The sequence below is a fragment of the Mandrillus leucophaeus genome, unplaced genomic scaffold, assembly GCF_000951045.1.
Source record: "Mandrillus leucophaeus isolate KB7577 unplaced genomic scaffold, Mleu.le_1.0 Scaffold172, whole genome shotgun sequence".
Classification (NCBI taxonomy): domain Eukaryota; kingdom Metazoa; phylum Chordata; class Mammalia; order Primates; family Cercopithecidae; genus Mandrillus; species Mandrillus leucophaeus.
The window spans coordinates 3,961,520-3,986,642 of NW_012101721.1; the positions used below are offsets into that span (position 1 = coordinate 3,961,520).

General features: G+C 47.8%; 1 protein-coding gene across 3 annotated transcripts in view; it reads left to right on the forward strand.

The window, feature by feature from the left end:
- ZBTB16 (zinc finger and BTB domain containing 16) overlaps positions 1 to 25,123 on the forward strand; it is a 198,741-nt gene that overhangs the window by 116,579 nt on the left and 57,039 nt on the right. For all 3 annotated transcript variants that reach the window (XM_011977032.1, XM_011977034.1, XM_011977033.1), the window contains one exon: positions 18,657 to 18,743. In XM_011977032.1, the coding sequence (XP_011832422.1) occupies positions 18,657 to 18,743 (87 nt within the window). The remainder of the gene's footprint in view (positions 1 to 18,656; positions 18,744 to 25,123) is intronic.

The following is a 25,123-nucleotide window of genomic DNA, read 5'->3' on the forward strand; positions in this document are numbered from 1 at the left end:
TTGAAGCGCTCAGGATGCGTGGTTTGGATGCAGGAAGGAGAGAAAGACATTTATTGAAACTTGCTGTGTTCCAGGCACAGTGCTGTGTGGTCTGCATATCTGAACTCAATCTTTCTTCAACTTTGGAAGACAGATATGCCGATTCTGTTTTGCAGATGAGGACAGTAAAGAGTTAACTTGCCTAAGATCATAAAGCTAGAAAGTAGCAGGGCTGGACTCAAACCTCCCTCTCTTTCTCTCTCCTTCCACCCTGCATCTTGCTTTTCTACTATAGTATAGCATGCTGCTATACCTAGCCCCTGGCCTTATGCTGTATGAGTGCCTAAATGCCTGCTTCTCTGTTTGTAGAGGTAACCAATCTCTCAAACTGGGGAGCTAAGACCAGGAAGGCCCTGTGCCCAAGGGTCCTGGGGGTGGGGAGGGTGGCATAGTAATTGGCTACTGCCTGAGTGCCTTGCACCTGTGCCACCAGGAGCAGGTGTGGCTTATTAGCCTCTTCCTGTTCTGCCAGAGGAGCATGTGTTCAGTGGTTGTGAGTTGTGGCTGTGAGTTCTCCACAGTGCCTTATAGGGTTGGGCATAGGAGGGTTCTGGGAGCATTGCAGGAGGGTCTGTGGGTTAGTGTGTGGCCCTCCCACCCAGGGAGAGCTTGACTGTGTCATGCCCCCCACTCCTCCTTTCCACGACCCTGCCACGTAGAGAGGCGGGGTAGGAGGAGAGAGCTGCCTGCGGTCCCTCCTGCGTGGTGATGCAACGGGGTGCTCTGCTTCTGGCACACACAGCCTGTGATGCTGGCGTGGGGTGAAAGGGGCAGCTGACCTGTGCTGCAGCCCAGAAATGTGAGAGCTGTGACCACTTGGGCTGTTACTAGCACCTTAGACTTCAGGCGTCTTGGAGTATGACACGTCAGGAAGGTTGTGGCCTCCCTGACCTTTCAGAGTATGTCCAGTGACGCTGGACCGTTTGACATGAGGCTGGTTATGTCCGTTCTCTGACAGCCTCATCTTCCCCAGGCACACGCTGGGGATGCTGGAGCTTTCTCTGGGGAGCGAAACATCAGCCAAATGGGAACCAGATGGTGAAGGGTGAGCAGCAGAGAAACCTCGATGACTACTCTGGGTCACACGTGTGGCCCTCTTTTGTGGGAAATCGTTTGTGAAGTCATTCATCAGTTAGCAACTGAACCTAGGGCCAGTGGTGTGCAAAGCTAGGCAGGGCGGACAGAGAGGTTGAAGCCAGTGTCCTTGTCTGCAAGAAGCTGGTGGTCTGGCTGAGAGGGTGACACGAGCCCTCTGGCAGGAGAAGGCGTTGAGGAAGGCTGGGTGTGCTCATTGTGACCGCAAGGGGAAAGGCTGAGCGCTGCAGGCATTTAGAGCGGGGAGAAGTTCCTATGAAAGCTTCGGGAAGGAGGTTCATGGGATTTTGATGAGGTCTTTGCTCCTGGAGTATCCAGAAGGAGTGCTGTGGTGGGAGTGGGCCTACTTTTCTGGACAAGAGGAAACAAGAGCTTCTGTGAGTTGGAACCAGCCAGGCAGACACCTCTTTCCTCCTCATCCTCCTCCGCCCCCAGCCACCGAGCAGAGACTTAGAGCCCAGTTTCTTGCACTTGGGAATCCTCCGATCCCTGAGATGGCTGTGGGCCTCCTTGGCCTGGAGGCTGAGAAACACTGCATTAAAGATGAAAAGCTGCCACTTTAGGGTGCCCTTCCAAGTTGAGGCATCCACAAAACAAACACACATGTGAAAGCGAGGCTTAACATTGGGTGCAGACCCAGAAGATTGTAAATTTCTCATATAGGAATTGATGGACTAAAAAGTATATTATGAGTACCTAGAACCCCACATATCCTAGGTTGAGAAGACAGGTCAGAGGGCTGCCTCTGGGTGAGGCTGAGGACAGAGTTGGTCACCCTGCAGGGCAAATGGAGGAAGTGTCCGAGGACTGTCTCAGGATGTGCTCCAGCCCACCTCCTCAGTCCACGTGGGTAAAGCCCCTGTGTATGCCTTTGGTGAAGACGGTGCTTGTTCACCGCATAGATGGAAGCCAGTGGGAGAGAGGGGCGGATGCCTCTGTAGTCAGGGGCTCCTTTTGTTGGCTCTCTCCAGGATTCAACCTGACAAAGACATCTCTTCCAGACTTTTCCCCAGTAGTTAACGCACTCCCTCCTCCTTCCCCCAAACCAGTCCCATTTTGATTGGAATTCTTTCACTTGCCTGGGACAAGGGGAAAAAAAAAAGCAAATTCTAAACTTTTCATTAGGTAGTTGGGATAAAAAGTCTTCTGGGGTAGTTGGATTAAACCTCAGCAGCTCTCTCACTGACTATTATAAGCTAATTGAGCACAGGGAGCTCATTGGCGGCTGCATTTTTGTTGGAGTAATTATGCAAGGCCACAGTCGTTTTCAGTAACAAGGTAACTCCGGGTAAAGACAGAACTCTCTGAAACTTTGGATTTGCTGGAGTCTTACTTCCTCAGTTGCCTTTGCTAATATGAACCCAGGATAAAGGCCCAGAGCCCAGATATTTTAGGAGGCCACCATCTTGCCTGAATGTCCCAGATTTCCCAGTGCCTTCACTGGGGCCTAATGGACATAATCCAGCACATCTGAGAGAGCACTGCTGGGGGGCCAGTTTTGCATTAATTGAGATTTGGGGTCTGAAGTCAGATGCTCTGGAGTACAGGCTTGAGAGGGACAGGTGCAGCCTTTGAAGCTGACCCGGGAGCAAAGAGAATCACGGTGCACTGTCTTCCTTACTTATCTGTCCACCGAGAGCAGGGTCTGATTATAGATAATGAGGCCGAATGATACTCTCTGTCTCTAATGAGGTCCTGTCTGTCCCAGCCGAGCAAAGCATGGACCAGCGTATGTAGGACTGTGATGACAACCCTGGGGATCTTTTCTAGCCCATAGGATTCTTGATGGGGAAACATCCCTAGACATGCAGTCCTCCCACTGAACTCCACCCCCGTCCAGAATCTCTATCAGGAGCTGGGAGCCAGCTCAGTGGGCTGGGAAGGGCCTTTCAGTACCCTTTGGAAGGGGCCCTGCAGCCTTGCCAAGCTGAACATGTCCTCTGGGTGGCCTGCCTCACCTCTGGCCTGCTGCCCATCAGGATTGAATCATGCCCCTCAGAGGACAGCATGTCACTGTGCTTCCCAATATAGCCCCCGGCCCCCCGAGGTGACAGGAAGAGTCATTGTCACGGGAGCACTCCATCTTTCTGACGCCACAAGGCCGACATGGCTTTCTTTCCTACTGCTCAGCCCTGCCCAGCCTGGAATTCTGCTCTGGGAGCGTACATAGAGCTCATAGAGCTATTTTTTTTCCTACTCTCCATCTCCCACTTTAGTTTTCAGAACTTTATCTTCAGTCTCTGGCATGGACTCTCTGCTTCCTTCCTCCATCTCAACGTTATAAAAGTTTGTCACAGTCAGAGGCTGGCTGAATCGAAGCAGGAATGTGGTGTTTGGTTAAATTGTAAAATTAGCTGGGAAAGTTAATGAGGCATTCCGCCTCTGCCTGCTGAAGAGCAGGACGTTTATGAAGGTGCTTCAAAGCACCCTGCCTGAGAAGGAAGGAAAGGGAGACAGGAGCAGCAGGGGAAGCTGCCCAGGAATGTAGAAGAGCCTGGTCCAGGTGAGTTTCCAGGCCTTGGATGTGACCTTTACTCGCTTAGCTGAATGGGACCTGAGAAGTCATCCCCTCAATGCTCCTGCTTTGGTTCCAGCTCCATCTACCCACTCTGAGTCCATAGGAGTTCCCTACTGCATGTCCGAGAATGTCCCACGACCGCACGTAGCTGGCCATGGTTAGCCATTCTAGTGCCCAGATTTCCTTTTTGTCCTGGGCAAGGCAGAAGAGACAAAAACTAAACACTTTGTCTTAGAAGGAGCCCATGGTAGAAAGGAGGAAAGCAAAGATAATGACAGTGGCAGCTAACATTTCCTGGAGGCCTACAGGTGCCAGATACTGTGCCAGATTGCTTTACTTCATCATCTCGTTTGAGCCTCACAAGACCCATTTCAAGCTGGTACTGTTAGGATGTCCATTTTACAGATGAGGAGACTGAGTTTACTGCCTAAGATCACCTAGCAAATAAGAGACAGAGCTGTGCCGTGACCTCGGGGCCGCTTGACCCTGAAGCCCCGGGTCTTAATCTCTGAGGCAAAGTTGTTTCCATCCCCTTTCCAGGCTGCCCACTTCTCCCAGCCCGTGGCTCACGTGGTACAGATCGCACGCTTGCAGATGCTCACCCTGAAGCTTTGGAAGTCACGATCTCAAAGGTGCGCGCGGAAGAGCTGCCAACAGTCTATTTTCTGCACACACCGAACTTGCAGGTCTTCTAATTACACCAAACAAACATTTCTGTTTTCAAGCAACTATGGGCTTAATATGGCAAATAGTTTCCCACCTGGACCTTTGGCGTGGGGGCAGCCAGAAAAGACGAGTTTTGTTTTGTTTTGGTTCGTGTTTTTTCCGGCAGGGAGGTGGTTCATACTTAGAATGGGCATTAAGTGTGGCAGGCAACATTTCTGTTTTGAAAAGTGTGGCATTTTAAGGCTTCTGAATTTTGAGCCTGCAAATGTCAGTGCCGTCGTTGTAATGTAACACCTCAATTATGGTGCAGGGGGTAAGGAAGCCAGACTCTGAAACCTGCAAGGCTCTTTAGATCCACAGCCTGAGCCACAATTAAGGTTTCAGAAACACCAAAGGCAAGCCAATGAGTGTCATTTTTAACCAGTTTGAACATTTTACTACTTCCTAACATCAGAAGCACCCGGGCTAGAGAGCCCGCTTCTTGTCCTCAATAAAGTGATTAAGCTGAATGGGTGTTGGGGAGTATTATTAGGCTGAGAAGGGCTAAAAATAGACATGCTCTGTTTTCTAAAAGCCACAGCAGGCCTGGAGAGACTGGCAGCCTCGAGGTGCCACTGAGGGGCCCGGGGAAGGGGAAGGGAGGGTGGCAGTCTCTGGGGCTCCGTGTCTGAGATGGGGATGGTGGGTGTTGTGACGGATGGGTCAGGTGCTGGGGCCTCTTTCCCAGCTGTCGCCGAGAGTGGAAGCACAGTGGAAGCACATCCGTACCTGTATATGTGTATTAATGAATTTAAAGTAACTGACAACTCCGGAGTCTCTAGGAGGGATGCCTGGTTCTAAAATTTACGCACTCAGCCCCAAGATAATTGAATCCACCTGCTCTTCTGGGGGAAAGGAGTCCAATCTGGGCAGTGAGTAAAGGGCAGACTATAAGGGGCACAAGCAGAGGGACATGGGGAAGAGCAGAGGCCTTTACAGCTGAGAGTGAGGATCTGCTCGGCAAAGCCTTGATTAACTAGGATGCTCAGAGAAGATGTAATCAAAGGACTTTTTGGTGAACTGAAGGTTAACCAAGAAACCTTGTCTACGTCGGTCTTTGTCGTTTGCTATCATTCATCAATGTGAGAGTCCATTTTTCTACTTTCAGCGAATGCAACTGATTGTCTTTTTATGATAGAACATCTTGCTTGCTTAGAAGTCGAAAGGAGAATGCCTAAGAAGGGAGTCAAGCATGGAGGTATATGCCTCGAGTTTTATTATAAGTCACTCTAGAAAATCAGTTGTACCTTTTCTTTCCTACATGTTTTTATACCTTTGAGCTCATTCTTCTCTACAATAGCTTTAAGTGCTGGGAGGGGCAAGGAACATGACTTCCACTTGGTAGATGGAGAAACAGGCCAAGAAAAGCAGGATCTTAGAATACACTGAGGTCTAAGCAGAGGCAGGTCTAGACCCTGTGTTGCTCCCGGCCCAGGCTTTCTCAGATAGACGGTGTTGTTTCAGGCCTGGACCAGGAGGTGAGAGTTGTTCTTAATGGCAAAGGACTCAGAGAACAGAGTTAGGTGGGCTTCCTATGTTGCCATCCTGATTGAGGTTTTTTTTTTTTTTTCTTTTTTCTTTTATGCTACTAGCTATGAGACCTTGGGCAAGAGAAGTAAGCCTTTTATTAAACCTCAGTTTGCACATTTAAGGCCAGGCATGGTGGCTCCTGCCTGTAATCCCAGTACTCTGGGAAGCCAAGGTGGGCGGATCACCTGAGATCAGAAGTTTGAGACCAGCCTGGCTAACATGGTGAAACTCCACCTCTACTAAAAATACAACAATTAGCCAGGTGTGGTGGCATGTGCCTGTAATCCCAGCTACTTGGGAGACTGAGGCAGGAGAATCACTTGAACCCGGGAGAGGAGGTTGTGGTGAGCTGAAATCCCGCCACTGCACTCCAGCATGGGCAACAGAATAAGACTCGGTCTCAAAAAAAAAAAAGTTTGCACATGTATAAAATGGGGGCTAATCTTAGAGTTGTTGGGAGAATTCAATGGCATATTGCATGTAAAGTAGGTAGCACAATGCTTGCATCATAATGAATAGGCAACACATGTTATTAGTATTTTTATTGTGATTACTGTCAACACTATGGCAGCAGCAGCATTGTGACTCCTCATTGCAGGGCAGCCTTTGTAGGATCTTGTAAGGGAAGGCGTGAAGGTATTGGTGTTGTGTGTCTGTTGAGCTCCACTTTCTGTGCTGGGCACCTTCCTGTGTATCATCTTATTTAAACCTTCCAACAACCTTATAGTCCCACTTCTGAGTGAGTGATGTCACTGCTCTTGTGCAACTTTGAAGTCCTGCTTTTAGGGTAGGAAGGATGTATCATTATCTCTTTAATAGGTGAGGAAACCAAGGCTCAGAGAGTTTAGCTGCTAACACTCCTGGTTTAGCTAGTGGGTAGCTGAGCTAACATCTAAGTTCTGTCAACATCAAACCCAGGTCCTCCACTAAACTGCCTGTGATGGGAGCAAGGGCCCAGCTTAGACAGCCTTCTATGCATACCGAACCCTGCCTCTTCCCTGCAGCTTGACCGGGATGTCTTCAGGGTCTATGGCACTGCTTCCTGGTAACTTTCTAGGAGAAGAAAAGCTCTCATCTGCAGGGCTTGTACAGCTCACAGCCCATTGTCAGCAGATAACTTGTATGCAGAGCTCTGCCAATTGGTTTCTTGAAGATTGCAATGGTTATCACACTTGTGACAGCATCTGGAGCCTTCTAAAAGGCTTTCTTTCTTTTCATTTGTTGAAATATTACCTAAGGATGTTCTATCTTAGAAACAAAATACACACATACACACTACAAAGACAGTCGCAAGTGGCATTGGAGAGAGATGCTAGGAGAATGGAGCGGACAGGGGATTCTGAGAACCAAGCAATGAAGGAATTATCAATATCGAGATCCCAAGGAGATCTCAACATTGTGAGAGGACTCGGCATTCTCTTCGGTCAGTGGGAAATGAGGGAGGCAGGAACCAGTATGGAGAGAGTGAGGGAGGTCCAGCACGCCGTCGAGGCTGAGGAACACTGCCTCCTATTCCCTTTAAAATACCTCCAATGAAAAGTTAGTTGGCAGGAGTGTCAGGAGATGCTGGCGGACCGGGGCAGGGCCAGGTATCAGCTTGAAATGGGTGGAGTAGGCACTTGGATCCTGGCCACCAACCCTGGAGGGGTCTTAGTTTTCTTTTTTCCATTTCCCAGCCAGTATTGTGAATCCTACTCAGGGGAGATGGGTGTGTGTGTGTGTGTGTGTGTGTGCATGTGTGTGTGTGCATGTGCGTAAAATCCTCCATGCCACCTTTAGGGTGGGGCCTGTGACGGAGCATTCAGAAGCTGCTTCAGAAGAAAGGAGCAGAATAAATGAGGACGAGAGGAGACCAAAGGCTCAGATCACAGGCTGAGTTTGGGGCTGCTGGGGGCCAGCAGAAACTTCTCTTTTCATTCTGAACTTCTCTCCTGAGAATCCCCAAGTGGAGACCTGGGAGGCGGGTGATTGTTGGTGTTTAGGAGTTGTGGAGATGTCCCATAAAATCATGGCAGAAACCCTTACTCTTACGTCCCTGGCTTTATTATCCAGCCTCTCACAAATGCCAAGGTTGCAAAACTATCTCTCTTAAACAAAACAAAGTTATGAACACTTGAAAGCCCAGGTATTCCCTGGAACTCGGGTCAGTCTTTGGCACAGCCGCCCTGGCCCAGCCTGACTCTGGCTAATGATTCTCCCAATGTCTGGACTCTCTGTTCCACTTTACCTGCCTCACAGAGCAGAGTATTCACCTTGAGAAGGATTCTGCTGGCTGAACCCGGGAACCCAGCCCTCACTTGGTCTCAACAGCACCTTCCAAACACCAAGGGTTGTAGGCATTTGAGATCTCGTGTACGGCCACGTTTAACTTTCTTTGCCATGAGCGCCCAGCTTCTCATGAACACCTGTTCATCTTTTCTCCCTTAGAGATGTCCCAGTTTAAAACTTGTCATTTCAAGATGGACAGATGAAAGGATTCATCAAGGGTTACACAGCTCAGACAGTGACAGTCAGGACCCCAAGTCAGTTTCTTTTGGTACTTTGGAAAATCTTGGGTGTGCTGGCCGACAGAACCCTCCTTGAGCCAGTTATCTACCCTGCCTCACCTAAGGCTGGTCCTGTCTCCCATTCTAAATAGCATAATATCATCTATACGAGAACCCCAGAGAACATAGTGTCTCATTTACCCAGGCCATTTCCTTATTGCGATTGGGCCTTCTCCCAGAGCTGTGGGGCTGGAAATACTGTGGGCTGTATACCCTGTAGGCTGTGGCCAGGGTCTGTCCTCCTGGAGCTCATCAGCTTGATGAAGTGAAATTATTCCATAATCGTGATAATTACTGTGACTTGAGCACCTGCTGTATGCCAGGTACTTCATACAGGTTCTTGTTTAAGCTGTCACGTGAGGTTGAGTAGCTTCGTTCGCAGGAGGGACATGAGGCTGTGAAGTTGATGCTGGTACCATACCATCAATGAGCAGTAGAACCCTAAAGCTGTCTCTGGCTTTGAGCTGCTGTGGGACTTCTTTTTTTCCCTTTTTCTTTTTTTTTTTTGAGACGGAGTCTTGCTCTGTTGCCAGGCTGGAGGGCAATGGCGCGATCTTGGCTCACCACAACCTCTGCCTCCAGGGTTCAGGCGATTCTTCCATCCCCACCTCCTGAGTAGCTGGGATTACAGGCATGCACCACCACGCCTGGCTAATTTTGTATTTTTAGTAGAGACGGGGTTTCTCCGTGTTGGTCAGGCTGGTCTCGGACTCCCGACCTCAGGTGATCCACCTGCCTCAACCTCCCAAGGTGTTGGGATTACAGGCATGAGCCACTGCACCCGGCCTGAGACTTCATTTTGAGGGGCCTGACCGTTAACCTCTGAGAGATCTCTCAGTTGGCAAGGCATGTCTGGAAGGAAGTCTGGTTCATCACAGCAGGGGCTGACATTCCTGTAGTAAGAGAGAGTTTGTGTCCTTGTGCTGATCACCACCATACCATGATTGCCCAGTCATAGAAGTTGCCAGGAGAAGAAAGAGATTAGAAGCAATGGTAAGGTGAACCCCTGAGTCACTACTCTTAGACTTCAGGAAGATTTATATATTTTTTTTTTTTTTGGAAACAGAGTATGCCTCTGTCACCCAGGCTGGGGTTACAGGCACAAGCTACTGCACCTGGCCTGTATTTTTAAAAAATCTGCAACAAATTTACTATCCTACTTGCATTTTATTTAAAATAATTCACTCATGTATTTTTAAAAACATAAATCACCTCAAACTGGTTTGCATTCCCTGGTTCCCTTCTGGGTAGGCAGTAGGAGGGTAATAATACCATTAAACATTGGCCATGAGTGATGATGGGAGCTGGCAGTGGGGGTGTCATTTCCCTGATCTCCTCCTGGGGAAGACTGATCTGACCCCGTCTTTACTGGTGTGTTTTGGCTGGAAAGGTAAGAATATTTTAAATGGCGTGATGTATCTCTTGCATGCATTTGATGTTTGTGTGTGTCTTATACCTTGCTATTATTTTATCTCCTCGTGTCAATGATGATGTTGGTGTTAATGACAACCAGCATTTATTTATTGGGCAGTTACTGTATGCCAGGCAGTGTATTAAACACTTTACATGTATTACTTACATGAATCATCCCTGAAAGTGTGGCATACACACTTTGAGCCCAGTTTTCTAGGTAAGAAACAGGCCCAGAAAAGATAATTCAATCTCCAGGGTGGTAGCTAGACATGGTAGAACTGGGACTTGAACCAGAGTTTGTTTGATTCCAGAGAGCGTGCTCTTCACTACCTTCCTATGCAGCTTAATATCGAGTGCATGTGTGTGTTCTGGCTGTGGACAGTGTTTCTAAGCCTGTGGGATTACCTGCTGGTGCTAAAAGGAGTAACAAAAGAGCTTTCCAAGCCACTCTGCCTGAGAATTGAGTTGCAGGGATAAGGGACAAGGTAGACCTGTGTGCTCCCTGTGGGACTTGAGAGAGGGACTCCAGGCTCCCAGTAAGAGACAAGGGCACCATGCAGCTTCCTAGTAGCATCACATTTATTAGATAGGATAAGAAATGTTCTCTCAGCCATAGAGATGTCTCAGCATTTCCTCCTGACCCATTCCAGGGTTTCCTCTTTTGCAGAGTGGATATTTAGCCACACATGAGGTGTCAGTCATTTGCCAGGTCACTGGCAGGACACTGGCTTTTGGAGATCTGAAAACCACCTGTCCTCCATCCCAGGTGACTCCCGTTTTTCTGTTGCTCAGCCCAGGAGACGTTCCTGGTGTCTTTCTCGGTCCTGTATCATGAGTTCATTCACCCTCCCATCCTGTAGTGAGGCCAGGCTCTGAGGACCTTTCCCTACAGCCTTGTCAACCACAGCTACCCTTGAACCACATCCTGGACCGATCGATGGGGCTGGTTGTTTTCCTTTCAGCCAGCATTTGTTCACCTGCTTTCCCTTTTCCCTCTTTCCTGAATCGGTGTCCCTTCCAGAAACTCTGGTCCTGGATCAGCTTTTTGTTTTGTTGATAAAGGAGAAAGAGCAAGAGTGAGAGAGCGAGAGAGCGAGAGAGAGAGAGAGCGAGAGAGAGAGAGAGCGAGAGAGAGAGAGAGCCTTCAAGCTCCTCTCCGGGAGTACACATCTCCTTGAGGGAAAGAACACGCAGTGCCGGCCTTTGGAATTGGCAGCCAGTGTGCTGTTCTCCGTCTGATAAGAGGTACTGTAAATAAAACTGTACACCGTGGCCTGTTGTAAAATGCCCCGCGTCTGTACTCATTGTTCTGACAGCTTATGCTTTTTTTGGGTCTGCTGTTTTGGTACACTCTGTACTTCCTTATGTAAGCAGGCGTGCAGATCTCATCAGAACATTCAAGATGTTTATTTTAAAATCTCAAGGAATTTTGAAAAAAGGACACACCACTCAGCATTAGATGCTGGCAAACATTAGGTGTTTTTTTCAGTGGTTCTTTTTTTCCCCCTTCTTATTATTAGCATGGGGGTGGGAGAGGTTTTGGAGAGGGAGGGATTTGGATTTTTTTTTTCTTCACTCATTGGCTTCTGCCTTCTTTCCTTCAGAGAGACACCACCCCCTATCTGATTGCAGTCAATGTCTTCTGCTTCCTTCCTGGATGCCCGGGACCTCCTCAGCCTCATTTCTGGTTAGGGCAGGTAGGGAGGGAGGCTGTTTGTCAAGGGGGTGAGGGCAGCTGCAGGGAGCTTGTCATGGTTTCTACTGGATTGCAGCTTTAATTGTCACTGGGATCCTGGGCGTTTAGAGGAAGCTTTATATTTTTGAAAGTGCCCTGCTGGCTGTTCCCGACTTTGGTTCTTGTGAGTTGGGGTGATCCTTGGCACAGAGGGAGAGCTGCTGCCACACACGGAGGCCTCAGTCCCACCTCTGGCATGTGCGTCCTCTCTTTCCACAAAACTTTAACCTGCTTTGAACCTTCCTCCTTCCTTTATCCCCAACCTTCTGGAGGTGTCAGGAAGTCAGGGAAAAAGGAGAAGAAGAGTGGGGGTCTGGAGAACCCAAAATGATCAGGGAGCTCCTTGCAGAGCGGTGCTTAGAACATCCCGAAGCCCTCATCTGCAGGGTCCCTGGGAGACTGGCAGGGGCAAGGATGTCTGCGTGTCTCTTTCACAGCTGGGTACCTGGAATCTCAGACAAACTCAGAGCCTGGGGTACGGAGTAGTCACTCGGCAGGTCACTGCCCGGGGGTAGGAGGCTCACTGACTGTAATGGAGGGAAGGCTTGTTTGTTGGGTGCCACAGTGAGCATTGGACTGGGTTGGTAGCAGACATACTGATGAGAGGGAGGTCTCGCACCAGAGGAAGCAGACAGCCCCACTTCCTAACCTTTCCTTTCTTTTCCTCTCAACTGCCTAAGACCTAGCCAGAGACCATGTCCTTGAGTTTTAAATAGGGGGTAGTAGAGAACTGAGTGTGCAGAATAAGGACTCTGCCACCCCCTAGGGGACAGACAGCTTGGCAGTGCCCTGAGTGGCCATTGCGCCCTTCCCAGGTGAGTTCTGCACCTAGGAACCTGCCTGGGGCTTTCTTTGCTTAACAAGCATTTAGTAGGCACAGACTGTGTGCTGGGCATGGCGCAGGGCATCGGGGATATGGTAAAGCCCAAGACAGGTGGGAACCTGCTCTCACAGAGCTCACAGTCCACTGGGAAGATGGAAGAGAGCCCCAAATACAGGACAGTCGAATGGGGCTCCAGGGGCTTGTCCAGAGAAGATTTCAGAGCCAGATTGGCGAATAGCTGCTGACACGGACATATTGGTTCGATGGCAGATTCTTCTGCTCCCTTGAACAAAACAATCACTCATCTTTAAATTAGAGAAACAAGGTAGGGGATGTGTGTGTGTGTGTGTGTGTGTGTGTGTGTTTGTGTGTTCATGTATGTGCACGTGTGGTGCCATGTGTCTTTATGAATGTGAGACTCACTTTACACAAGATAAATGGCCCCCAAATAACTGTACATCCAATTCCAGTAAAATCAGCCATACTTTAATTGCATGAAGGGAGCTCTTTCTTTAAAGGAAAAATAACTGGAGATAAATGGTAGCTGTGACTTACTGGTTCTGTATATCTACCCACTGGCTGTGGGGTGGAGCACTTTCCCCACCTTGTCGCAACTCTCCGAGGGACCTCCCCTTACTGCTTCCATTTTACAGCTGAGGTGACAGGCTCCCTGAGATTGGCAGCTTGCTGAGGGTCACAGCTGGCAACTAGCTTGCCTGGGATTTGACCTCTGATCTGTCTGACCCAAATGTTGAGCTCGTAACCACACTGCGCTGCCTCCTGAGGCATAAATGGCACCAAGGACCTCTGCTGTCCACAGCGTGTTTTGTGATCTGCGAGGAGTTTCGTATTCATTCATGCCTATTATCTTGTTTGCTCCTCACAGCAGCCTCAGGGAGGCAGACAGATAGGCTTATGCCCATTTTACAGATTGGGAAATCAGTTCATCGAGGTGTGGTGACTAGTTGTGAGTGGCCAGGTTAGGCGTGGGATCTCATGCCTGCACCTCTAGATCCTGCTGTTGTCCTCGGTTTGCTTGGATCTGTGATGGCTATGGATAGCAAAGGTCTAGCGCCCTTTATCTTCCACTATTCTCCCTCTGCTATTTAATTTCTTTCCCACAATCTATCCCTTAACTTCCCCCATCCCTGCATCTCCTACCTCAACCTCCCTCCATCCCGTGCAGCTGGCTGCCTGGCTCCTCTTCCCTGGCCTGGTGTGGATGTTGTCACGTGGTGGCCTTGCTGTATGCAGATGTCAGCGCATCAGCGAGGGCCTCCCTGACTACCCGGTGTAAAAGAACAGCCCCTGGCACTCTCTGTTTATCTTCATTTAATGCTTTGTTGTTATTGTTGTTGTTGTTGTTGTTTTGAGATAGGGTTTCACTCCTGTTTCCCAGGCTGGAGTGCAATGGTGTGATCTCAGCTCACTGCAACCTCTGCCTTTCGGGCTGAAGCTATTCTCCTGCCTCAGCTTCCTGAGTAGCTGGGATTTAAAATCAGCCACCATGCCTGGTCAGTTTTTGTATTTTTAGTAGAGATGGGGTTGCACCATGTTGGCCAAGCTGGTCTTGAACTCCTGAGCTCAAGTGATCTACCCATCCCGGCCTCCCGAAGTGCTGGGATTACAGGCATGAGCCATTGTGCCTGGCCCTCTTCACTTAATTTATTTCTCTTTTTATCACTTATCACCACCTGGCCTGTTTTATATTTACTTGCTCTTTAAAAATCCGCCCTCCCTTCTTGAACATAAGCTCCCTGAGGGCAGGAATTTCATCTCTTTTGTTTATTTCCTGTAATCCACCTCTTGGCATATAGTTACTGGACATTCAAAAACCAGCTCCCGTGTGTAGGAAGGATATGGCAAGTCATGGCCATCCCCAAGCTGTGTCCCTGGAGTTCTCCCTACTCCAGGTTGAGCCCCAGGAAATTTTGTGGGTATAAATGCTGCTGCTAGGTCCGTGCACACCCGCTGTGTTCAGCTGGCATGACCTTCTTCCCTCCTCGTTTGCCCCCTCCCATTGATGCTTTATAAATGTATTAGTGGCTGCATGATGTCACCGTAATGCATTTTGGGAATAGCCATGTGGTTTATACACACTTGAGTTGCTTTGAATGCAAACCTGACATCATACTGAAGGCAGCAGTGAACAACATATGCACAGTAAACAGGCAGAGACTGTCTTATTGATTAACAGATGAGGCCTCTATTATCGATCAAAGCTTGGCGAGGAAATTTATCACTTTTAATTTCAGGGCTGCCAAATATTTCTGCCTCTGAGCCAGCCATTACAGAGACAATTTAAAGGCACAAGACTCCTTGGGAGAGAGGATTTTGTCTGTCTCGCTCTGCTCCGCTCACGTGTCCATGGAACTGCCTGCCTTGGCTCTCACCCTGGAGAGTTGGGGGGAAGTCAGAGCCTGTCCGGGTGGGCGTGGGAGTACTGGGGCTTTGTGAGTGGGGGCTAGCAGTGGGAGCTGACATTTGTGTTATCCACGTGTAAGGAGGGACCTGGCCCAGAGTCAGTGAGGACAGGGGCTTTCACACGCTCAACTCAGTGTCGTGACTTCAGCGAGGTGGGGGTGGAGTGGCGGGACTTTGAAGGCAAGCAGATGTGGTCAGGCTTGGGCCGAGGCAGCCGCTTTTACTAGATCATGTGTGCTTATCTGTCTTCATCTTCCTCTGCACTTGTCTGATGGTACACATCCGGCCCTTTATTTCCTACCTGGCCTCCTTCCTTTCTCTCTGCTTCTCAGTCATTAAAGCGAGAAGCTCCTCCAGCCCACAGTGATGGCTGTTTTCTAAGAACCCTCCGGACCACATCCCTTGGAAGCCTGTGGCATGGTGGGCTCCTCGCCGACTGCAGGGCTCCAGTGTGGGAGCCCACAGGGTGCCCTCCCCTTCCCAGCCAGTGCTTCCCTCTTCGGGCCTTTGCTTCCCCTTTCTCCTTTACGGAGCCGTGAGAGCGGATAGAACCCAAGGAAGAAATACAATTAAAATCAGATTCCTTACAGATCCACAGAAAATCATTGATGGCTAATGATTTGGGACTGGGGGCAGTTTCTAATTGTGAGGGAGCTGTGACTTCATCCAGCCCCAGCTTTCCTGTCCAGGCCCACTCTGCTCTTGGAGGTGCTGTCTGCATTTCCAGTGTAAATGGATGAAAGGTAGTCTTGGCTGCTACCCCTGCTCACACACGTCATCACTGCTTCGCCATCACTGGGGACTAGAAGTTTTCTTGGCTCTTTCCTCAAAGCTCTCTAAGCCGTATATCAGGTGCTTGGCCTGAGGGTGCCCTGTGGCTTGAAGGGACACCCAGAGGTCACCATGGGATTCTCCGTGCCGCCAGGTGAAATTCAACCCCAACCACCTAAGGCAAATGACAATATTTATTTTTAAAGCTTTTCAGGAGAAGTGAGTTCATATCCTCCCTGGGGTACTTTGTCACCCACTTATCCGGCCAGTCGACTCACGTTTATTCAGCACCTACTAGAGTGTATCCTGCTCATCAGTAGGAAGATAGGTGTCAGCGAGACAGACAAAGTCGATACCTCCAGAAGACCCCATCTTCTTGACTTCCTCTGGGGTCCTCATATTCTTCACTGCAAGAAGCATTTATTGGTATTGAAGTCTGTGCTGGAACAGCTTGTATTTGGAGTTGCATTCCTTCAGTATGTGCTGATTCTCCAAGGCAGAGGTTTCCAAATTTCTAGAAAAGTAGTGGAGCCATTTTTCCAGCCCCAAAGCCCTGATGTGTAAAATAGGTAAATTGAATTTTCATTCAGAGATGGGAGCTCAGACCCCACCCATGGAGTCTTATCCACAAAGTATCTTTGCAGATGGAACCCTAGGGAGGCCGAAGGGTACAGGGATTACTCTGAAATGAGGCTGCCTGTGTTTGAATTCACCTTTACTATGTTAACCACTGTGTGGCGTTGGGCAAAGTGCTTAACCTCTCTGGGCTTGAATGTACTCATCTGCTACATGGGGATAATGATAGCACGTACTATATAAATGGTGGTAGTTAGGACGAATGATACATATTAAGCATCTAGCATCATGCCTGGTATATAGTCAAGACTCAGGAAATCTGAGGTGATTTGAAAACAGCACTGTCGGCTACAAATTTGTGTAAAAAGTAGTTCTGGCTCGTACGAGGCTCTAATACAAAACTAAAACACAGGCATATTTAAAGAAGAGCAAAGATGACCAGACACACTGGCTCACACCTGGAACCCCCCAGCACATTGGGAGACAAAGGTAGGAGGATCACTTGAGCCCAGGAGCTCAAGACCAACCTGGGAAACACAGTGAGACCTCATCTCTAAATAAAAAACAACAAACAAACAAACAAACGGAATTAGTCAGGCAGGGTGGCGTGCACCTGTAGTCCCAGCTACTCAGGAGGCTGAGGTGGGAGGATTGCTTGAACCCAGGAGGTTGAGGCTGCTGTAAGCTATGATTGTACCACTGCACTCCAGCCTGGGTGACAGACAGAGACCCTATCTCAAAAACAACAATGACAACAACAAAATGCTAAGACGTGTTGAAAGGAACAGAGTGCAGTGGCAGATTGGAAAGGGCAGAAGAGTAAGGGACTGGGGAGCTTGATGTCCACAAACTCTGGCCTTGAAAATGGAGTGGGATTGGAACAGATGGAGGAACAGGACTGAGCATTGCTCAAGCACAGCGACTCTGGGAAGGTCAAGCAGTGCCCAGAGAGGGCTGGTGAGGACAGCTTACCTATGGAGGTGGGTGGCTAACCGGGACAGGTTATGGAAGGCCTTGAAGCCAAGTAGAGGAATTTAGAGTCAGTACACATTGGGGGGCCTTGTATCTTCTTGAGTAAGAAAGTATGAGGAATCAAGTGGCCGTAGAGGAACCTGCATGTGTTGAGTAGATTGCGGGTGGCTGGTGGTGTGGAAACCACCTCGCGTCTTACAGTGTTCTGAGGGTGATGCTGCAGGGGCCTGAATGGGGTGGTGATTGCAGTGGAATCACTGCACCAAATGCCGTGGAAGAGTACATCTCTGAGACATCTTGAAGGAAAAATGCCAAGGCTTGTGACAGGTGACCCCTGGATCAGATAATATAGTAGAGCCATGAAGACTATTAGCCAATGATAAAAAGTACTGTTTCATCTTGACATGGTGGCATTATCACTTTAAACCTTCCAAATGACAGTTCTGAGAAAGTTTATTAAATTGAGTTGCACTGAATTAATCTTATTTATTCCACAAATATGTATAGTAATAGGTTTCCACTGTGTGTCAGGCAGATGCAGCTGTGCACAAGATGACACGGTCCCTCCGCCAGGGAACTTACCATGTGGTGAGAGAGAAAGACAGGGCCACGGGCATTTGGAATGGAGCACAGCAAGGGCCAAGAACTGGAACATATCAGGTGCTATCGGAGCATAAAGGAGCCTTGCCTCACCTACACATGAGGGCCCGGGTATTGAAGTCGATGCATGAATGATGAATAGGACCTCCAACTGCACCATAGCAGCCAGGGAAGCGTGGGAGAATGTCAGAGGCAGAGGACATGCAGAAGAATGTGCTCAGGCCTAGCAATAAGGAAGAATATGGTTCCTCCAGGGAGCCCACATGGTTCAGTGTAGCTGGAGAAAAGAGAGTAAGAGTGAGGTGTGAGAGACGAAGCAGGAAAGAGGAGCATACCGAGAAGTGCTTTGTGAGTCACAGTAAGGAGTTTGAACCTTGTTCTTCAGGCACTGGGGAGTCATTCAGGGGTTTTAAATGGTCAGATGCAGGCAGCAGTTGGGGGTAGACGGTGGGTTTAGTTTTGGACACACTGAGTCAGAGGTCCCTGTGTACATCCAGGTAGAGGTATGTCAGCAATTCTTACCTTCCCATAAAGTACAGTTGAGGCAACAGGACACATTTCCCTGTGTTGGTATCATTTTTCTCCTGTCCTCCCATCACGTGGAGGTAGGTCTTCAGATCCTCCTTCTTCTTGAGGTGTCTAACTTGGAGCCCATTTCTGTTTATCTTGGTTATTCTGATTTTGTTTCTCCTTCTCTCTGGAAGAGCCCTAGACAAAGGCATTTGGAACTCAGTTGGGTGAATGTTCACCTCTTAGAGGAAGGTCTGAACCATGGATGATCCCTCACTCAGGATTTTCGCAGGTGTCCAGTCCCCTCCCCTAGTGTCCACCTGCACAGTTGTGGCCCAAGACCTCCCCCCTCACCAGTGGACTATTGTTCTAGTGGTAACTGCCTCTCCTTTCTTTCAGCGGGTGCCAAAGCCTTTGTCTGTGATCAGTGCGGTGCACAGTTTTCGAAGGAGGATGCCCTGGAGACGCACAGGCAGACCCATACTGGTGAGTTGACTTGGATTCCTATTCTCCAGGTTTTCCACAGTATTGGTAGCACATGGACATGAACTGTCTGGGTGGCAACCTCTTTTTAGCAAATGTAACATCCAGTAATTTCCTGGGGGAGCTGTGAGTAGGGTGGGCTTCTGCCATGTTCAGCTACCCGTGGCTGTGTGGCTGGCCCAGCAGAAGTTTACAAGTATGACATGGCCCCATGAGAATGGCTGTCCTAGATTAGGCCAGGATCTGTCTCTAACTGGCCACTGAGATCCCATTTTCTTGGAGGTATCTAGTACACTCTTGTTGAGGCCTTAGTCTGTGATGTTACCAAAACATCTTCCTTTGATCAGGAAATCTGTCACACCCATCTGATGAGACTGAAACCCTCATGTGGCCATGGTGGGCTGGTCCTCCCTCTGCGAGAGCTGAGACGTTGTCTAAAATCAGTCTGTACACAGGATGCATCTGAACAATATTAACTCACAATGATAGAGCTTTATTTGATTTCAAGGAGATTGATTTCACTGCACCAAAGTCATCTGATGATTGTGATCAGAGTTGTTGTCACCAGATCGTCACAGCAGCTCACACTTAACACTCACAGTGAGGCAGGCACTGTTCTCAGGGCTTTGCGTCAGGGATCCCCAACCCCGGGATCATGGACTGGTGTCCGTGGTGGTCTGTTAGCAACCAGGCTGCACGGCAAGAGGCGAGCAGTGGGTGAGCAAGTGAAACTTCATCTGTGTTTATAGCTGCTCCTCATTGCTCGCATTACCACCTGAGCTCCTCCTCGTGTCAGAGCAGCAGCAGCAGCAGCATTAGATTCTCATAGGAGCACAAACCCTACTGTGAACTGTGCACGCAAGGGGTCTAGGTTGTGTGCTCCTTATGAGAATCTAATGCCTGATGATCTGTCACTGTCTCTCGTCACCCCCAGATGGGACCATCTAGTTGCAGGAGCTCAGGGCTCCCACTAATTCTACATTATGATGAGTTGTATAATTAGTTCATTATATATTATAATGTAATAATAGAAAAATAAAGTACACAATAAATGTAATGTGCTTAAATCATCCCAGGAATACCCTCCTGTACCCTGCCATATGTGAAAAAGTTGTCTTCCATAAAACTGATCCCTGGTGCCAAAAAGGTTGGGGACCACTGCTTTACGTGATCCCACCTGGCCAATCTCTGAATAACGCTATAAGGTAAGGTCGGAGGCTACTCTTACATCATAGATGAGGAAACTGAGGCTGAAAAGAGGGAAAGTGACTTGCTGGAGTTGGTAATGGGGACAGGTGTGGTAGAACCATATAGTTCAGAGCTGAGACTGCATGAGTTTAATCCTGACTGCCACTTCCTATTTGTGGGGCCATGGATAAATTATTTAAACTCTCTAAATATAGATTTCTCATCTGTTAGAAAAGTGGAGTAATATTAGTGTCTACCTCCTAGCATAAGGGTTGTTGTGGGGATGAAATAAGGTATTTTATTTGAAGTATTTCATGGCATGTTTGGCTCATAGTAAGCACTCAATAAATAGTAGTAGGTATATTTAATGTAATAGATATTTATTGAGTTTCTACAATGTGCCTGGCACTGTTTAGACATTTAAGATGTAGTAGTGCATGAGACAGACGACATTCCTGCCCCTCATGGAACTGAGCTTCTAGCTGGGAGACAGAATCAGCAAATAAGTGTACGATATCATATCTGCTTATACATACTAAGTGCTACTAAGAAAAGGATAAGGAGTAGAGAATAATAGGGAGAAAAGAAATATCGTGGATATTTTGGGAGAAATGTTGTCGATAAAATGGTTAGGGAAGGCCTCTCCAAGAAGGTGGCTATCTGGGCAGAGTCTTAAAAAGAGAGGGAGTGAGCCACTCAAAAATTTTCTGGGAAGAATGTCTAAGCAAAGGGAGTGAGCGCTTACAGAAGCCCTGAGGCTGGGTCAAGTCTGACAGGTTTAAGGACCCGCATGCAGAGCAGTGGTGGCCAGAGAGCTGGGAGTGATGTGTAGAGAGTGGTGAGGGATGAGGACAGGATCTGGCAAGTCTCTCAGCCCTGGTAAAAGATCTGGGTTTTATTCTGCATGTGCTAAGAGTCCTTTGGAGGGTGAGAAAATATCTGCAAATCATATATTTGATGAGGAACTTATTGCTAGAAATAGAAAGAGGTCTTATAATTCAAAAAACATTAACAAATAATCAAATTAAATAATGGGCAAAGGTTTTGAACAGATGTGTCTCCAAAGATGACAAATAGCCAATGAGCACATGAAAAAGATGCTCAACTGCATTCACCATCAGGTAGATGCAAATCAAAACCACAGTGAGATACTGCTTCACACCCACTACAGTGTGGCTACAATAAAAAATACAGATAATAACAAGTGTTATCAAAAATGTGGAGAAACCAGAACTCTCATACTATGCTGGTGGGAGTGTAAAATGGTGCAGCCACTTTGGAAAACATTCTGGAGATTCCTCAAGAGGTTAGCTGAGGCAGGTAGATCACGAGGTCAGGAGATCAAGACCATACTGGCCAACATGGTGAAACCCCATTTCTACTAAAAAGGTACAAAAATTAGCTGGGCGTGGTGGCATGTGTTTGTAATCCCAGCTACTTGGGAGGCTGAGGCAGGAAAATCACTTGAACCAGGGAGTTGGAGGTTGCAGTGAGCTGAGATTGCGCCACTCCAGCCTGGTATCAGAGTGAGACTCTGTCTCAAAAAAAAAAAAAAAAAAAAAGGTTAAACATAGAGTTACCATACGACACAGCAGTTCTTCTCTTAGGTATACAACCAAGAGAACTGAGATGATATGTTTATAGCAGCATTATTCATAATAGCCAAAACAAAATGGAAACAACCCAATATGTATCAACTGATGAATGGATAAACCAAGTGTGGTGTGTTCACACCATGGTATACTGTTTGGCTCTAAAAAGGAATGAAGTACTGATACATACTACAACACAGATGAACTTGAACATGCTCTGTGAAAGAAGCCAGATGCAAAATGATTGTGTTCATGTGAAATATCTAGAATAGGCAAATCTATAGAGACAGAAAGTAAATTAGTAGGTGCCAGGGGCTGGGGTGGTTGTGAGGAAATGGAGAATGACTGCTGATGAAGCCGGAGTTTCTTCATGGAGTGATGAAAATATTCTAAAATTGATCATGGTGATGACTGCACAGCTTTGAATACTGAGGCTCCTCGACTTACAGTGGGGCTGTGTCCTGCTAAACCCATCATAAGTTGAAAAGATAATAAATTGAAAATGCATTTAATACAGCTAACCTACTGAACATCATAGCTTAGCCTAGCCTACCTTAAATGTGCTCCGAACACTTACATTAGCCAACAGTTGGGCAAAATCATCTAATATAAGACCTATTTTATAATAAAAGTGTTGAAGATCTCATGGAATGTATTATATCCTGTACATTACTTCAAAACTGTGATGGTTTCCCACAATTATAAAGTTAAAAATCCTAAGTCAGGTACCATTCTATGTATTAGTTGAACTGTACACTTTAAAAGACATGAATTTTATATTGTATAGTATGTGTATTAGATCTCTGAAAAGTGGCATGGGTGTGTACATGTATATAAATGAGCTCTGCCAGTGTCAGGGAGAGTCACTGGCATCACTCATGCCACCTCTCTTTCATATGTAGATACATACACACACACACATATATATACACACATATGTATACATACACACACATATACGCACAGACAGAGTGATGTGCCATGTATTAAGCCGTTCTTGCATTGCGGTAAAGAAATACCTGAGACTGGGTAATTTACAAAGAGGTTTAATTGGCTCACAGTTCTGCAGGCTTTCCAGGAAGCATGATGCTGGCATCTGCTCAGGCTCTAGGGAGGCCTCAGGAAGCTTACAACCATGGTGGAAGGCAAAGGGGGAGCAAGCATATCACATGGCCAGAGCAGGAGCTAGAGAGAGAGAGTTGGGCGAGGAGGAAGCAGCTGCACACTTTTAAATGACCAGTTCTCTCAGATAACTCACTCATTGTCATGAGAATAGCACCAAGAGGATGGTACTAAACCATTCAGGATAAACCCATCCCCATGATCCAATTGCCTTGCACCAGGCCCCACCTCCAACACTGGGGATTACAGTTCAATATGAGATTTGGGCAGGACAAATATCCAAACTATATCACACCATATAATGACATTTTGGTCAACAATGGATTGCATATATGACAGTGGTCTCATAAGATTATAATACCATATTTTTACTGTACCTTTTCTACATTTAGATGTGTTTAGATACATAAATACTTACCATTGTGTTACAATTGCCTGCAGTGTTTAGTACAGCAGCATGCTCTAAAGATTTGTAGCCTAGGAGCAATTGGCAGTCCCATATAGCCTTGGTGTGTAGAAGGCCGTACCATCTAGGCTTATGTAAGTGTGCTCTAGGATGTAGCCTAGAAGCTACCCACTAGGAAGTGGAGAGCTGGAACTTGACCCAACTCACGTGCTCTTTCCACGACTCCCCAACTGCCTGCACATTGACTGAGTGTTGTCCATGGGCTAAAAGGCTCAGGATCATGCCCCGTCATTGGCAGGGCTCTTTTGGCTCCTTGTGCCCTATTTAAGACAAAATTGTCTAATGAAACATTTCTCAGAACATACCCTTATCACTAAGTGACATTTGACTGTACACACACATGCACACACACACACATACATAGCTTTACTGAGATATAATACATACACACACACACACAGATGTGCATTTATAGAGAAGGTGGAAAAGTAGTCCATTGAAGGGTTTTGACTGGGAGAATGACATGACTTGATTTATGTGTTTAAAAGATTATTCTGGTTCTTGTGTTGAGGATTGACCATAGAGAGTATTGTCATGTAACAAACCACTGCAATAGTAGCTTAAAACAATAAAGTGTTATTGTCTCTGACAGTTCTGTGGGTAACTGGGCTCAGCTGGGTGGTTTTCACTTGGGGTCTCATGTGGTTTCCATCAGGTAATGGCTGGAGCTGATGTTATCTGAAGACTCAGCTGGGCTGGATGTCCGAGATGGCTCCTTCACTCAATTATCTGAGTCTCACTGTTCCTTTGCATGGCTTCTCTCTTCAGCAGAGTAACCTGCATTTGTTGTGTGACAGCTCAGGTTTCCAGGAGTCAGGACACAGAAACTGCCAGCCCTCTAAAAGCTAGGCTGGAAGTACACAGCATTACTTCCACCATATTTCATCAATCAGATAGTCATAGGTCAGCCCCAGATCGAAGGTGGTGGAAGGCTGGACTCTCCTTCTCAGTAGGGAAGTGACAGAAACCTATAGGGAAGGAGGAATTGATGGCAGCCATCTTTGGAAACAAGCTGCCACAGGGGACTCAAGTAGAAGAAGGAAGAACACTAGTCAACTGCTGTTAAGATTATTGTCGTCAATATTTCAGCATTCTTGTCCTTTCCTGAGTAGACAACTAAATGGTATGCCTCCTAAATGGTACCTTGAGCTTTGGCCTGGAGGGGTCTTGCGCTGTCATGATGGGAGGAGAGCTTTACAGGTGAGCTGTCATTCCAGTCAGCATCTCCCTAGCTCAGTTATAGAGAAGGTGACCTGGCTAGGTTATTTTGCCCAGGGTTCCAGAGCTTGTTGTCGTGAAAGCAAGGGAAGGACCGAGTCTCCCAGGGTCCCAGTCATTTTCTTATTGCTAGACCGCAGGTAACTAAGAATCCCACTCTGAGAGTTCTAATCTGGGGGAATGAGCTGTGAGCCAGCTTTGCCAAGCAGCTTAATTCTGTCCATCCCGATTACATTTGCAGCATCAGGGAGCAAGCTGCCCTCTCAGCCAGAGGCAGGGGAGCAAGCTGAGTCCCCGAGGGATGAGCAGCTGTGGAGGTTGTTCCCAGGCAGACCCCAGACGTCTGGAGCACCCCGTGTGCGCCTAGCACCTGCTGGGGATATGATGGTGACCAACTCAGGCACATGCCCTGTTCTTGAAAGAAGCTGAAGGTCTGAATATGGTGGCCTGGGCCCTTTGTTTTCCCCCAGAGATCTTGTGGATGGGGCTTCTGTGCTGGAGGAGGGAGAGGTCAGCTACCGAGTGCCCCCTGCTGATGTTAAGGTAAAATGTGGCTTGCTCAATAGGCCACATGTGGTGTGCTCAATAGAGATTGAGTAAACTGAGCTCTTGAAAGGATGGGGAATGGAGAAAATGAATCCAAATTAGGGGTGAGAGACCAAGGTGGATGCTTTGAGAAAGGCTCCCTGCCAGCCTTAGTATGAGCTGTGGGTGAGCTCCCCCAGCAGGGAAGAGCCACTTCCTTGTGTGGGGCAGGTGTCGTGCTCAGTGCCGAGGGGAGGTTCGACAGCAGCCTT